This window comes from Palaemon carinicauda, chromosome 20 (genome assembly GCF_036898095.1).
Source record: "Palaemon carinicauda isolate YSFRI2023 chromosome 20, ASM3689809v2, whole genome shotgun sequence".
NCBI lineage: Eukaryota > Metazoa > Arthropoda > Malacostraca > Decapoda > Palaemonidae > Palaemon > Palaemon carinicauda.
This window is the reverse complement of record NC_090744.1, coordinates 31342336-31359835: the sequence shown is the minus strand read 5'-3', so window position 1 is coordinate 31359835 and position 17500 is coordinate 31342336. Positions and strand designations below refer to the sequence as shown.

At 33.4% G+C, this 17500-nt stretch overlaps 1 protein-coding gene across 1 annotated transcript in view; it reads right to left on the bottom strand.

Annotated features, from left to right (window-relative positions):
- LOC137659715 (metalloprotease TIKI2-like) overlaps window positions 1-17500 on the bottom strand; it is a 103937-nt gene that overhangs the window by 81314 nt on the left and 5123 nt on the right. Inside the window, exons 2-3 of the mRNA XM_068394535.1 lie at window positions 11723-11869; window positions 9273-9447 (exon numbers count right to left, since the gene is read on the bottom strand). Coding sequence (XP_068250636.1) covers window positions 9273-9447; window positions 11723-11869 — 322 coding nt within the window. The remainder of the gene's footprint in view (window positions 1-9272; window positions 9448-11722; window positions 11870-17500) is intronic.

Here is a 17500-nt window from a genome sequence, read left to right as displayed (position 1 = left end):
CTTATTTCTCTACCTCTTGTTTTGTTGAAGTTTTTATAGTTTATATAGGAGATATTTATTTTAATGTCGTTATTCTTCTTAAAACATTCTAATTTCCTCTTTTCCTTTCCTCACTGGGCTATTTTCCCTGTTGGAGCCTCTGGGCTTGTAGCATCCTGCTTTTCCAACTAAGGTTGTAGCTTAGCAAGTAATAATAATAATAATAATAATAATAATAATAATAATAATAATAATCCTTACGTGTATAGACATTAAACAGGAAATAAAAGGGTAAACAATGTATTGTTATTGAATACTAAAATTACAGGTCGAATTTCTAAGAATAATTCGCAGGATGTATTCCTACAAACTTAGCTAACACCCTTCTCTCTCTCTCTCTCTCTCTCTCTCTCTCTCTCTCTCTCTCTCTCTCTCTCTCTCTCTCTCTCTCTCTCTCTCTCTCTCTCTCTGTTATATTATATCATAAATCCTCTCTTTCAGTGGTAGCAACTTCTAAATATCTCTATTCAAATGAAATAAGATTTAGACGGTGCCAGAATGCATCAAGCCCACCAACAGAACTATAAAGATATATCTAAGTGCTTGACAACATTATTACCACTCTTCAAACACGTGACCCGCAGTCATCAAAAGAATATTGATTTTATATGTATTTAACAAAATCTAATATAAAATATTCACTAAAAATACAACAGATAAAGGCAGACACATACATAAATAATTACACTCACACACACACACACACACACACACACATATATATATATATATATATATATATATATGTATATATATATATATATATATATATATATATATATCTATATATGTATATATAGATATATATATATATATATATATATATATATATATATATACACACATTTGTTTATACCCCGAGATATTCTTTCTTCCCTCAAATAATTATAAATCGGGATAAAACTTGATTTCAAATTTAGCTAATGCCATTAAATGCAAACGATAAACCAATGTAACTTCATTTTCTTTTAGGCGTCCCAATTATGATACAGAAATTTTCGCGAGTTGATTTATATTTTTTCAAAGATCTATGGTGATAAAAATCTTATAAACAGAGAAAAAAGGTATATGATATAAAAGGAAAAAAAGAAGAAGAGTGAAATCACTTATTAAAAGGTAAAAATAAGTCATTTTCATTGTCAAATTACATATATTTAATGGAAGCAAAAATAATTCTCTTGTTAAGCATGCTGTCTTAAATTCGAAGTACTGTGTAAAAAAAAAAAATAAAGATTTAAATAAAAACGAAAACATCTTAAAAAATATTGGAGAATAATGACATAGGTTATTTAATATTTTGAGGCCATGGCATCAGAATTATCTCCTCACTAACATGAAAATATATCCTTCACCTGCAAGTAAATTGTAATATATTGCTATTCGCATTAAAATTTCATATAAGAAACTCAAACAAACAATTTTATTCAACTTGGGAAATAAAATCTAGCGGAAACAAGTTTCCAATCAAGCTGAAAATTAATCTCAACACACACACAAACTATATTCAATTCTTTTTAGCGAGGCAGATTTGCACCGAATCGCAGGGGTGCCCTTTTAGTTCGGAAACGTTTCCTGCTCGCTGATTGGTTGGACAAGATAATTCTAACCAATCAGATCGCAGGAAATTTTTCGGAGCTAAAAGGGCACCACTGCGAGTCGGTGCAAATGCGCATCATTCAAAAAAAAAAAAAAATTGAGTATAGTTTGGTGCCATTTATTTTGCAACGCTGTATATATCTTAATTAAACGTGTTTTTATAGCAAAAAGTGGTCAGATACATACACGTACGTGTGAGGACTGGGACAGGAGTAAAGACTGAGTTACAAGAAAACAAATAGGGCGTAACACATGGACCGTGAAAGAGGGAGGTTTTTAAATATATAAAATATATAAAATTTCAGTCATGACAGTAAAAATTCTTAGGTATGGTAATCAGCTCTTCTAGGAGAAGGACACTCCAAAATTAAATTACTGTTCTCAAATCTTGGGTAGTGCCATAGCCTCTGTACCATGGTCTTCCACTGTCTTGGGTTATAGTTCTCTTGCTTGAGGGTACACTCGGGCATACTATTCTACCTAATTTCTCTTCCTCTTGTTTTGTTAAAGTTTTTCTAGTTTGTATAGATGTTTATTTAAATGTTGTTACTGTTCTTAAAATATTTTATTTTTCCTTGTTTCTTTTCCTCACCGGACTATTTTCCCTGTTGGGGCCCCTGGGCTTATAGCATCCTGCTTTTCCAACTAGGGTTGTAGCTTAGCAATTAATAATAATAAGTAAAAGGCCTAAGAGTCGAAACAAGAAGAGTCTAATCGAAAAAATCGAAGCAGAATAGACAAGCTTTTGTAAAAATAAAATAAATGTATAAAAGACAAAGCAAATATTGAAATAAAAGATTACACAAACAAATGACAAAACAAACACACACTAAGGGTAAATAAAAGGTATAAATAAACTACAAAATAAATACCAAAACAGAGACAAAAAAACAAACATAAAAATTAAAGACGAAACCAATGGAAATTGAAGACAAAAATACAAATCAAAGACAAAATAAAAGTCAATTAAAGACAAAGCAAACACAAATAAACGACAAAACAAATACAGATTAAAGACAAAACAAACACATATTCAAGACAAAACAAAAGCCAATAAAAGACAAAACAAACACAATATAAGAAAAACAAATCAGAAACATATTAAAGACAGAGCAAAAGTCAATTACAGACATAGCAAAAACAAATAAAAATAAAAAACACGAATTAAAGACAAAACAAAACCTAATTAAAATCAAAACAAACAAATAAGACAAAACAAACGCAAATTATAGAAAAGCACAAATTAAAGACAAAACAAACATAAAGACAGAACAAGAGCCAATTAAACAAAATAAACACAATTTAAAGACAAAACAAGAGCCGATTAAAGACAAAAACAAAACAAACTAGAGACAAAACAAAAGCCAATTATACAAAATAAACACAAATTAAAGACAAAACAAAAGCCAAATAAACAAAATAAACACAAATTAAAGACAAAACAAGAGCCGATTAAAGACAAAAATAAAATAAACTAGAGACCAAACAAAAGCCAATTAAACAAAATGAACACAAATTAAAGATAAACAAAAGCCTATTATACAAAATAAACACAAGACAAAATAAAAGCCAATTAAAGACAAAAAACAAAACACAAATTAGAAACCAAAAACAAACCCACGCAACAGACATAAACAGGCACGATACCTGTGACTCCAACGGGGCTAATAGCTTTCAGAGTCTTCGTCCGCATCTCCCCGCCCGTTAACACGCAAAGGCACAAAAGGAGAGAAAGCAAAACCCCGTGCAATAAAAACGTGGGCGTGGGGTGGGCGTCGTCGGATTAAACGGGACATGGGTGGAGGAGGAGGGAGGGTAGAATGGAGGGGGGAAGACAGGGGGAGGGGGGAAGGGAGGCGAAAGAGGCGTGGGGGTATATGAAAGGCTACCGCCTGACAACGTGACACATTAAAATGGGGGTCAGCTCTAAACGGGACATGATTGAGGGAGGGGTGGGTGGTGGAGGGGGAGAGGGAGGGGGAGGGGGGGAGGGAGGTAGGAGGATAAGAAACGCACCCGCCTGACAGCGTGACACATTAAAATAGGGGTCGGAGTTGATGCCATGATAATTTCATAAAACCTATTTTCAGTCATGAGGTTATGAATGGAGGAGGGGTAGCAGAGAGAGGGGATATACTAGGGGTAGGGGAATAGGGAGGGGCTAGGACATTGGGTAGGGGTTATGGAGGGGAGTGGCATGAGATTGGAAAAGGAAAGGGGAGTAGAGTAGGAGGGGGGGGGAGAATACAATCACTAATCCAGCAGGTAGGTGGATGCAATTAGGGAGCTCCTGCGAGAGAGAGAGAGAGAGAGAGAGAGAGAGAGAGATCCAATGTTGACAGTCATAGAGTCGTAAACCTACAATTTAATGAAGGATGACATCGCTAATCTTCGTGAAAGGTCAAAGGTCAAGATGTCCTTAAGATGGATGATGATCTCCAGCAGAATTCTTTTTTTTTTTCTGCGAAGTTATTCGTCTTCTCAATAAACTCCTTTCATGAGAGTCATGCCGCAAAGAACACACACAAACACACACACAAATATTATCCTTTTATGCTGAAGAGACCGAGACAGTTTTTTTTTTTTTTTTGAGAGAGAATGACAATAAATGTTTACTGTATGATGAATTCTTTATCAACCAATTTACCTCTGGTTTTACGAGCTGTTAAAGTTGAACTATACTTCATATATATATATATATATATATATATATATATATATATATATGTATATATATATATATTCATATATATATATACATATATATATATATATATTCATACATATATATATATATATACATATTCATATATATATATATATATATATATATATATATATATATATATATATATATATACATATATATATATATATATATATATATATATACACACACACACACACACATATATATATATATATATATATTCATATATATATATATATATATATATATATATAATGATAATCTTTGACGTACGCAAACACTAAAACAAATGACAGGGAAGTATTTTACAAAATAAAAGCATGTCAGTGGGATAGTAAAAGGACACCAATAACAATGCCTGAAAACTTCTTCTATCTAAATAAAGAGCCAATTGGGTTCCCAGAAATATTCACGATTCCACACAACATGAGGAGAGCATGGCTGAAAGTTCGATGAAGACTTCACCCAGTCACGAGTCTAATTTGGCCTTGAACTCATGAAGTTGGCCAGGGCACCAGTCACCCGTTGAAATACTACCGCTAGAGAGATATGAGGTCTTTTGACTGGCCTGACAGTACTACATTGGATCCTTCTCTCTGGTTACGGTTCATTTTCCCTTTGCCTACACACACACACCGAATAGTCTGGCCTATTCTTTACATATTCTCCTCTCTCTTCATACACCTGACAACACTGATTACCAAACAATTCTTCTTCACCCAAGGGGTTTCTGCATTGCAATTGTTCAGTGGCCACTTTCCTCTTGTTAAGGGTAGAAGAGACTCTTTAGCTATGGTAATCCGCTCTTCTAGGAGACGGACACTCCAAAATCAAACCATTGTCCTCTAGTCTTGGGTAGTGCCATAGCCTCTGTACCATGGTCTTCCACTCTCTTGGGTTAGAGTTCTCTTGCTTGAGGGTACACTCGGGCACACTATTCTATCTTATTCCTCTTCCTCTTGTTTTGTTAAAGTTTTTATAGTTTATATAGGAGATATTTATTTTAATGTTACCCTTCTTAAGATACTTTATTTTTCCTTGTTTCCTTTCCTCACTGGGCTATTTTCCCTGTTGGAGCCCCGGGCTTATAGCATCTTGCATTTACAACTAGGTGTTGTAGCTTAAGAATAATAATAATCAGCAAGAGAAAATTACACAAGCCTCACTACACAGTTCTCCAGGTCTCTCCAACTCTCCCATTTTGCAAAATCCACAAGAATCAACTTCAGGATCAGAAAATAAGACTAAAGCCTAGAATACCAGAAAAAATTATAAGAAAAAAGAGAAATTATTATACTATGCTAACTTTAAAATCATGACAAGAAAAATATACCTTTATATAAAAAAAAATCGTGGAAAACCAAACTTTACATTACTCTTACTGATACTGTACTTAACTTTCCAAGGTATACTGCTCTCATTTTTTTTCACACACCTTTCCTGTCAGCTAAAAAAAGTTAGATATTCTGCCTTGGTTGCATACTTACAGGTTTAGCCGCTCATGAATGACAGACGCAAGGGACAGTGACGTTGCCCTAGCAAGCATGACAATGCCCTAGAGACAGACCATTGATCGGCACCCATGCTATCCAAACTAAGACCAGGGACGGCCAGGCAATGGCTGCTGATGATTTGATGACTCAGCACGTGGACCTATAGGTTCCTCCAAACACCCCATCCTTAGCTCACAAGGATGGTGAAGATGCAGCTACTAAATTATTATTATTATTATTATTATTATTATTATTATTATTATTATTATTATTATTATTATTATTACTTACTAAGCTACAACCCTAGTTAGAAAAGCAGGATGCTATACGCCCAGGGGCTCCAACAGGGAAAATAGCTCTGTAAGGAAAGGAAACAAAGACAAATAAAATATTTTAAGAAGAGCAAAAATATTAAAATAAATATCACTTTATAAACTATGAAAATTTTACAAAACAAGAGGAAGAGAAATAAGATATAAGATAGAACACTGTGCCTGAGCGTACCCTCAAGCAAGAGAACTCTAACCCAAGACAGTGAAAGACCATGGTACAGAGGCTATGGCACTACCCAAGATTAGAGAACAATGGTTGATTTTGGAGTGTCCTTCTCCTAGAAGAGCTGCTTACCATAGCTAAAGAGTCTCTTCTTCCCTTACAAGGAGGAAAGTGGCCACTGAACAATTACAGTGCAGGGAGAATTGTTTGGTAATCTCAGTGTTGTCAGGTGTATGAGGACAGAGGAGAATATGTAAAGAATAGGCCAGACTATTCGGTGTGTGAGTGTGTAGGCAAAATGAAAATGAACCGTAACCAGAGAGAAGGATACAATGTAGTACTATCTGGCCAGTCAAAAGACCCCATAACTCTCTAGTGGAAGTATTTCAACGGGTGGCTGGTGCCCTGGCCAGCCTACTACCTTCATAAGGAACTAACGAGTTTGAACGGGACTCGAACCCCAGTCTGGCGATCACTAAGTAGGTACGGTACCAATTAGGCCACCATTGGTCCCTTGTCCGGATAAGAGAGAGGGGCAGAGTGTACAATAAATACCTAGAGTAAAAATTCGTTCCTCAACTGGCAATACCCTTCTCAGGTTTATGGAAACAAGTATTCATAATGAGACCCAAAATCCCAAAAGGATGAATTCGAGATAATTCGAGATGGGGAAGAAGATTTAATATCTCCATTAAATAGTTCACCCTACACCCTAAGGTCCCCTTTAAGAAAAAAAAATCTGGATTTACTTTATTTCGAAATTTATTTTATCGAGAGAAGGTAGCGATGAAGATTCGGTATTATGTTCCTGTGACAATGATTCCTTTTGCTGTGAAAAGGGGGAAAATATTCGACGGTATTTCAGGAGTAAAAATAATAACAAATCTAGTTCGCCGTATCAAAAAAAAAAAAAAAAAAAAAAAAAATGACGCCAAGGGTGAAACTTACAAACACTAACGCAAAAGGTAAAAGACAATAGAACACAAATAAAAATGATAAAATTAAACAAAAAAGGGGGCTATAAAAACATCTACCTGTTTACCTCTTTATAAAATAAGAAATATTTGATAAAATCAAACCATATGATTACCTCTGGAACTGTGATTTCGGTAAAGTATCGGGTGCGATTTCATGCCCATCCTTTTCCTATGAGAATGGGGACTGGAAGGTGGCAGGATGAGGAAGGAAAAAAGAGGTGGTATTGTTTATTTCCGTTAGAACAAACAACAACAAATGCAGCAGTTTCTAGTCCACTGCAGGACAATGGCCACAGCCTTTTCAATTCATGTCTGTGATTTGGCGAGTTTTCATCATCACGCTGGTCAGTGCAGATTAGTGAAGGTGGGAGATTTTCGTCTGATCGCTCACAGCAAACCAACCTAGTATGGGAGGCCCTAACTTTTACATACATTGATAGCCAAATCAATATGCTGTATATATATATATATATATATATATATATATATATATATATATATATATATATATATATATATATATATATAAACAAACATACATACATACATACATACATACATACATGCATATATATAAATAAATATATGTATATATATGTGTATATATAATAAAAAGAATAATAATAATAATAAATCACACGGAGGTGAACGTCATCAGGGTAGCCTACATATGGGATTGCATCCTTTCTTATGACAAACACATCTATGACTCATATGCACAATTATGTTTACCTTTTAAGGGAAGAAATTCTGGGTTCATCGAGTTTCAGAACTAGAGTGGGAGGATCAAGCGTGAGACGTTTATCACCGAATCTCAAATACTCAGAAGACTTGTCTGGAAGCGAACTAGATTTTGTCATAGATGGATTGGATGGAGTAAAATGTTATATTGTTAAAAATTTGCCATAAAAACGGTAAAAATCCTGGAATAAATGTTCCCAGGCATTTACCGTCGTCAATGACTTTCGATATCATGATGCCAGAAGACTTTCAAATCAATCAATTACGGGTTTAAAAACATATATATTGACGCAACGGTGTGATATTACGGTCACCAACCCGTAAAAGATAATAACAAAGTATGGTAAAATTACGGTCGCCTGTATTTTACTGAAATACGGCGGAGAACTGTACCAACCGTGTGTCACATGATCGTACATAGTTCATTTTGTGTATATATCATGCTTGTATCTTCGCTCTTCCATCACACTAAAAAGAACCAGAATAAACATGTCTGCTTTACTCATCTGTAACGGTGTCTGTTTTTTAACATGAAATTTCTTGTTGCTTTGAGCTTTTGTATATAAAGGAGAGTGTTCTATAATAAACTTACTCTGTTGCTTTCATACTGTCTTTGAGTCACAACCTTCTCTCGGCCCGTCACAGAACAGTATATTTTTACGGAGAATTTTCGATTAAAATTACGGTTTTTTTTTTTTTAGCAGTGAAGATTGGGACGCTGATTCCATCAAAGAGAGTTTCTATGAAGTTGGGAAGAAATGTTGGAAAACGTAGCAAAGCAGCAAATGTAGGAACAAGTAAAGGAATTTTTAATTGAATATTTTATACAACGAAAGCAAAAATTGAAACCGTAGGTAACTGAATGAATTATTACCAGTTATTCATGAAATTCTACAATTATGAAATTCACCAAAATGGTTCATCTAATGTCAAAGTATCAACATTTTAATAATTTTAATCCAATCCATTTAATTTTCAAATATAAATTTTTTAAACCAATCCACAATCTTAAAATAATTCAATTAATATCCAATTATCAAAATCTTGAACCAGTACGTTTATCCAAATATCAAACTCTTAAACCAATCCACAATCTTAAAGCAATCTATTTAATAACCAAATATTAAATTATTAAAACAATCCATTTAACAAAAAAAAAAAAAAAAAAATAAATAAATAAATAAATAAATAAATAAAATTGAATCTCTCCAAGTTACTTACCAGCACCGAAGGCGAAGAAGAAACTCTGGTCGGGATTGGCCTTCAGGATCTCGACGACCCTCTGCCCCATCCTCTGGTTCCTCCTGTAGATGAGCTCCTCCCGGAAGTACTCGTCGATGTGGGTGGCAGTGGCGGCGTCCACCGGGGGCAGGGAGGCGTTGCCCAGGTGGGGTACCTGCGCCATCAGGAGAGCCAGACGGAACCACAGTTCCACATTAAAATGTCGGGGGCAACAGCAGTTTTGAATATCTCATATATATATACACATACATACAACAATAAACGCAATAATTTCTAGTACACTGCGGGACAAAAGCCTCAGACATCACAATTCATTTCTGACGTTTGGGCAATTTTCATCAACCACAATGGCCAGTGCGGATTGGTGATGGTGGGAGATTTTAGTCTGATCGCTCACAAGGAGAAAGTTCGGGTTTCAAGATAATGGTGCACATTTTGAAATATGATGAAAATAATAACAATAACAACAACAACAATAATAATAATAATAATAATAATAATAATAATAATAATAATATCATTATTAATGAAGATAATGACAATATTATTATTAATAATAATAATAATAATAATAATAATAATAATAATAATAATAATAATAATAAGTTTCTACCTTACAAAATGCATATCGAATAACCCCCGTTTCCGTAAAATAAACTGAAGAAAAACTTCCCTGCTACGTAGCTACTCCACAAACATACAGTACTGTATGTGAAAGTCTCATTAACAGCATGTCGACCCCTATAACCTACACTGAACCACTACCATCTACCTTACACTCTCTCTCTCTCTCTCTCTCTCTCTCTCTCTCTGATGCTCTGTCATTCTACACCTTTCAAGGGTTCATTTACTTACACACAAAAATTATCGATGCAACCCTTTCAACTACCTATACATCATCGTTCTCTCCACATGACCAGATAGAACCTTCATTCTCTCCACATGACCAGATAGAACTTTCATTCTCTCTACATGACCAGATAGAACTTTCATTCTCTTCACATGACCAGATAGAACTTTCATTCTCTCCACATGACCAGATAGAACTTTCATTCTCTCCACATGACCAGATAGAAATTTCATTCTCTCCACATGACTAGATAGAACTTTCATTCTCTCCACATTATTATTATCATTATTACAAGCCAAGCTATAAACCTAGTTGGAAAAGTAACATGTTTTAAGCCAAAGGCCTCCAACAGAGAAAAATAGCCCAGTGAGGAAAGGAAATAAGAAAATTAAAATACTGTTTTAGAATATTTTATGTTGATTGTTTATTAATTCTCTTGTATTTTAATTTTCTTATTTCCTTTCCTCACTGGGATATTTTTCTTTGTTGGAGGCCTCTGGCTTAAAGCATCTTACTTTTCCAACTAGGTTTATAGTTTGGCTTGTAAAGTTTATATAGTTCATATTTAAAAGATCTAATTTAATGGTGTTACTGTTTTAGAATATTTTATGTTGATTGTTTATTAATTCTCTTGTAACACCATTAAATTAGATCTTTAAAATATAAACTATATAAACTTTAAAACAAACAAGAGAAAGAGAAATAAGTTAGAACAGCGTGCCCGTGTGTATCCCCAAGCAAGAGAACTCTAATCCAAGACAGTGGAAGGCCATGGTACATAGGCTATGGAACTACCTAAAACTAGAGAACAATGGTTTGATTTTGGAGTGCCCTTCTCCTAAAAGAACTGTTTACCATAGGTAAAGTCTCTTCTACCCTTACCAAGAGGAAAGTAGCCACTGAACAATTACATTGCAGTATTTAACCCGTTGTGCAAAGAAGAATTGTTTGTTATTCTCAGTATTGTCAGGTGTGTGAGGACAGAGGAGAATGTGGTGTATGTGTAGGCAAAAATAAAATGAGCCGTAACCAGAGAGAGGAATCCAATGTAGTACTGTCTGGCCAGTCACAGGACCCAGTAACTTTCTAGCAGTAGTATCTCAATGGGTGGCTGGTGCTATGGCCAACCTACTACATGACCAGATAGAACTTTAATTCTCTCCACATGACCTGACAGAACTTTTATCTTCTCCACATGACCTGACAAAACTATTCATTCTCTCCACGTGACCACAAACAACTTTAATTCTCTCCACATGACCTGACAGAACTTTCGTTCTCTCCACATGGCCAGATAGAACTTTTGCTCTCTCCACAAGGCCATATACAACTTTTACTCTCTCCACATGACCAGACAGAACTTCCATTCTCTCAACATGACCACAGAGAACTTTATTTTTTTTCTTAATCAAACTATTTGAAAATACAATAATTTTGTTAACACAATAATCAAACCTCTAAAAAAATTTTGAAATAATTTCCTCACAGCAATAACAACAATAACCAATAATAATACAGTAATAATAATAACTGAATAAATCAACTATAATGAACCTTATCTCCTACTTTTATCTGATACCTGTGTTGTGTCTTGGGAGAATATGACGGCATTCAGGTCACCACAGTTGTAATGCCGGATGAGGTCATCTGTGGTGAAGGTCAGACGACCATCTCCCGCCCTCAGGATCTCCTGCTGTGACAGCGTATGATTTAGGGCAAAGACCACCTGAAGAAGAAGGAGGAATAGGTTAATTAGTGATTTTCTGAAATGTGATTTTAAAAGTACTTAAGTAAATAATGCTTTCAATGCTATGAATAAATAATCACAGAAAAGAGATTTCGTGTCGATAATAAGAATATATATATATATATATATATATATATATATATATATATATATATATATATATATATATATATATATACATATATAAGTATATATATACAGTATATATATGTATATATACATATACATAAATATACACATGAATATTAAGATATAATTATATATGAATACAAACATATGTATGTAAGTGTGTATGTATGTATGTATGTATGTATGTGTATGTATATATGTATATATATATATATATATATATATATATATATATATATATATATATATATATATAGTAAATGCCTAAAAATAATATACATATATATACATATATGTATATTATTATAAGGCATTTACTATATATATATATATATATATATATATATATATATATGTATATATATACATATATATATACATATATATATTATATGTATAGTAAATGCCTAAAAATAATATACACACACACACACACACACACACACACACACATATATATATATATATATATATATATATATATATATATATATATATATATATAGTAAGACGGAAAAATAGCCCGCATCAGAAGTCAGCCAACGACAAGTTGACAAAGTTTATCTGAGCGGGTTTGCACAGTGCTACACAACCTAGATAACTTCTGTGTTTACAAGACACAGAGTTCAACAAAGATCCTTAATGGCCGAGTCACTTCCCTAACTTCTACTCCTCAAAGGATGCATGTTAGATAGAGATCAAATATCCGTCCATTCTTTACGCGTAAATATGTTTGCTCAGTCACTGGTGGAGTAGGTGGGCTAACAAAGATGGCGGGCACATCTGCATGTCCGGAGCGAATATTAGGGAGGAAGGTTCTTGTCTAGATAGTAAAGAGATCATGGGTAAGCAATTGAAGAAACGAGCATTTACTGCTCATCGAATTCAAATGAATATATAATCAATTGAGTACATCGATCTTGTAGCAAGCAGTACGGCTTATACACTCCACTAGCATGCTAAATTATACTTACGGTATATATAAGTGTATATATATCTTATATATAAATACAAACATATTCATATACATACACACACATATAGCCTATATATATATATATATATATATATATATATATATATATATATATATATATATATATATATGAAACATGAAATATTGGAAGGAGAAAGGATTAAAGAGGTAAAGTTATTCAAATATTTAGGAACTATGATCTATAATACAGGGTCTTAAGAACTGGAATTCAATGAAAGAGTGAAAAAAGCAAATCAGATAATGGCTGGGTTAAGTAGAATTTGGAAATCAAATCGCCTGAAATTACATATAAATATCAGGCTATATATCAGTTTACTGAGATCGGTGTTACTGTATGGACACGAGTCGTGGTATGACAATGAAACAATATCCAAAAGATTTTGTATATTTGAGAACAAAGCCCTCAAAAGAATATTGGGAGTTAAATGGCCGGACAGGATTAGAAATGGAACTATAAGAGGGATTACTCAAGTGCCATATGTGGATGAGATCATGGTGAGGGGGTAGATGATGATAGTTTAGGCATGCTCTTCGCACTCCCCACGAGAGATTAGTTCAACAAACTTTCAACTGGGCTCCACAATGTACTAGAAGAGTTGGAAGACCCATACCTACATGGATGAGGACTATGAAGCGTGAAGTAGGAGAAGATGAATGGAGAAGTATTGATTTAATAGCTCAAGATAGAGGCGACTAACGGAATCTAACCGAAGTCATTTGTGTAAATAGGCGTAGGAGATGATATATATGTGTATGTATGTATATATATATATATATATATATATATATATATATATATATATATACATATATATACACGCAAGCAGACCATCATCATCATCATCATCATAAGCTGTAATTAGTCCATTCCAGGAAAAAGGTCTCAGACATATCCTTCCACTCACGTCTGATAGTGGTTTTTCTAAGCCAATTTACTGTATACCCGCGAATTTTCTTAGCTCGTCAATCCACCGTCTTCTCTTCCTTCCCCTTCTTCGTTTTCATCTATCATATGTCATTCTAATATATATAACATTTTATCATTTAGCTGAAGGAGGGATCGAAGGCTAAGAAAAGGGAGATTTTAACCAAGCGCTTTCATATTGTCGTACCTCTTCACGGTCAATTGTCACAAAAAGTCAGTAACAGTTTCAAAGTCACTTTTATGACAGTAATAAAAAATAATAGGAAGACATATAATCTAATGGAGGGCTAGTTTGAGAATAATAAACATGATAATCAGCTAATAATAAAAAAAAAAATCGCGTAGAATTGATCCACAGAATCCCAAGAATTTATAGGTAAACGAATTACTTCCAAACAATGTATTCAAACAATTATTCTTCAACTAGCTGTGTAGTAGTTCTTATATTTTTAATATAATTTTTCTTATTACTGTTACAGGAGTGACTTTGAAAGTGTTACTGACTTCTTGCATCATTTAACCAAGAATATGTATGACAATACGAATACTTTGGGTCAAAATTGCGTTTTTCTGATCCTTTCTTCTGTTTAATGACAACAGTATATATAGCATGTATAGCATGTTTCAGAGATAGATCGTCAAAACACAAACGCACACATACACACACACATATATATATACATATATATATATATGTATATATATATATATATATATATGTATGAGTATATATATATATATATATATGTATATGAGTATATATATATATATATATATATATCATATTCATTCCTGTGTTTGCTAGCCCAGAGCTCTTGTTAATGCCGCCAACTGACAATAATATTAATTTACAGCTGGGAGGACAGATGAGTGGCAGGAGAGAAGCAAGACAAACCTAACAAATGTTAGCCAAGCGCTGCACCTCTTTGTCATACAGGCTGTTTAGGGTAATTGAAACTTCCTAAAGTAGGCGGTGGATCGTAAGCAAAAATTATTTAATTCAAACAGACTTATCTAATTTGTTCAAATCTGCTCTCATTAAGAGAATTTCTATTTTTAAAAAAGGTAGTCTTTTATATCACAAAAAATATAATAATAGTGTATATGCAAGAAGCTTCTTTCTATCTACCACTAGATTATGGAATAAATTGCTAATTATAGTATTTCAACAATTTTAATAAAAAGGGTTTCTATTGATCATGATCAGTATTTTGTATATATGTGGAGAAATTGATTTGTGACTTTTTTATCTGTCTTGGGAAGGCTTTGGTTTTGCAATCTTTGTTTGGGACAGTTTTTTTTTTTTTTGCTGTTTTTCGACTTTTTACTGGATTTGTGATCTAGTTTTATTTACATTAATAATGAAGATTCGACCACAAGCATAATATTTGATATAAAATTATTCAAACATTGAAGAACTTTGCAAACTACTTTGCATTCATTAGTTTTTTAATTTAACCTTTGATAATGCCATTCAACTATAACAAAATTTCTACATTTTCACTATGGTTTCGTTTACAGGCAAAACCAGTAATCACTGTGACTAGTAAACTCTCTATATATACTTTACTTCCTGTATTTACATCCAGCAGTAGGTAAATAAAACCACTAAATGTTTCATATACCATCGGACCATTTTCAGCTTCACCAAGAAAACATGTTAAAACTAACGAGATCCGCCAGATTATAACTCTACTATTTTTTTTCTTTATTTCTGTGTGAGAGAGTAGAGCCATCAAACTCTAAAAAAAGCATTCCACTTCATAAAATCCCAAAATTTACGCGCGAGATAACAGAGGAATACGACACCTGCCATCTAGCGGACACGTCTCGAGTTGCCAATGTAAACAAACCTGCTCCTCGTAAATTGCACGACGCCAAGGAAGATATCTCGGAGACTCTTTATCAAACACCCGACCGACCTCTCTCTCTCATCCGGGAGATAATACACACATCTGAAAACACTCACAGTCGGGACTTTCTCCGCTTGAACTGTCGAATGACACAGTGGTAATCAAGCTGTTTTTACTGTATACAGAAATGCAAACCCTAATAAAAACCAAATATGATAAAACTAATGTACGTGACCCCTCAAAATGACAGCTAATTATTTAGATAGATAAGCACACACGCACACGCAACCCCTTCTTACCAAGGTATGACTATCCCTCTATTACCTACACAAGGGATGGGGAGAGATGAGCGTGAACGGAAATATATATATATATATATATATATATATATATATATATATATATATATATATAATATATATAAATATATATATATATATTATATATATATTATATATATATATATATATATATATGAGTGTGTGTGTGATGATGGCGACATATATCTTTTCATCACGTTAAAGTTTCCTCACTCAGAAATTATGATATATATATATATATATATATATAGCCAAACACTTGCTCTTTAATATATGTGGGAGCGAAATATTTTGCAAATCAGCGGTCTTAGCCGGTTGAGCTGATGAATAGTCAAGAAAAGTACGCTCAAAGTGAAAAAGAAGACATTTGGAAGATCCCTAACCGTAACTCAAAAATATTATCTTAACTATATCAATTTGTTAAATCGATAACTATGAACAACCTAAGGAAAACAAATACTTGAGTGAAAAGTGATTGAAAACGAAGACACTGAATTATTAACCAAGTAAAATATGCAATATAAAAATGCTCTTACAAAACTGTGTTTCGAGATCGGTGAAACGAGAAATGGCAGTTAAAGTGAACCATATTATTTTCGGGGCAATTAGGAAAGAAAGCCGAATAGAATCTCCCTTCGAGTTGACAACGTACTTAACGGATCTGAAGATAGACTTTAATTATTCAAATTATTCTGCAATGAAGAGGAATACAAGCTTCGCGGAGAATATTTATGAAATGGCAAATCCCGTGACAAATCATGTAATAGTTATAAAAGTTAATCATTTTATTTGTAAAAATAAGATGGCAGCCTTGGCAAAATATAAAAAAAAATTACTTCTATAAAACTAAAGCAATTAAAAGCAGTATTTTGAATTAATTAGAACTGTATCCTATCACTCGCAATTTAAACATGTTTTCGTGTAAGGTAAAATATTTCTGTCTAGTACACTAAACTGGAAAACGAACTAATAAAAAATAAAAGTGAACAACAAAATGAAACGTATAATATATATTTACCTATGAAGAAAAATATAACTATTAGAAACCTAAAAACAGAAAAATTAAAGTATACTTTATATTTGTAACACGTATGAAAAAATGAAAAAATAATTAAACATGAGAGAGAGAGAGAGAGAGAGAGAGAGAGAGAGAGAGAGAGAGGCGGCATGTGTTTAATAAAAAGGCGCTTAATTGGGGGTATCACATTAAAGGCATCTGGGATTGAATGACCACCCCCCCCCCCCAACACCGGACACACAAGAGTAAGAAGAAGAAAAAGAAGACCAAAAGAGAATGGAGACTTAATAAAGTCAGTATCAAAAGTGATACTACGAATTTCATAGGATTTCGTTCGAAATTCACCAGCTGGCAACGCTAAGATTGTT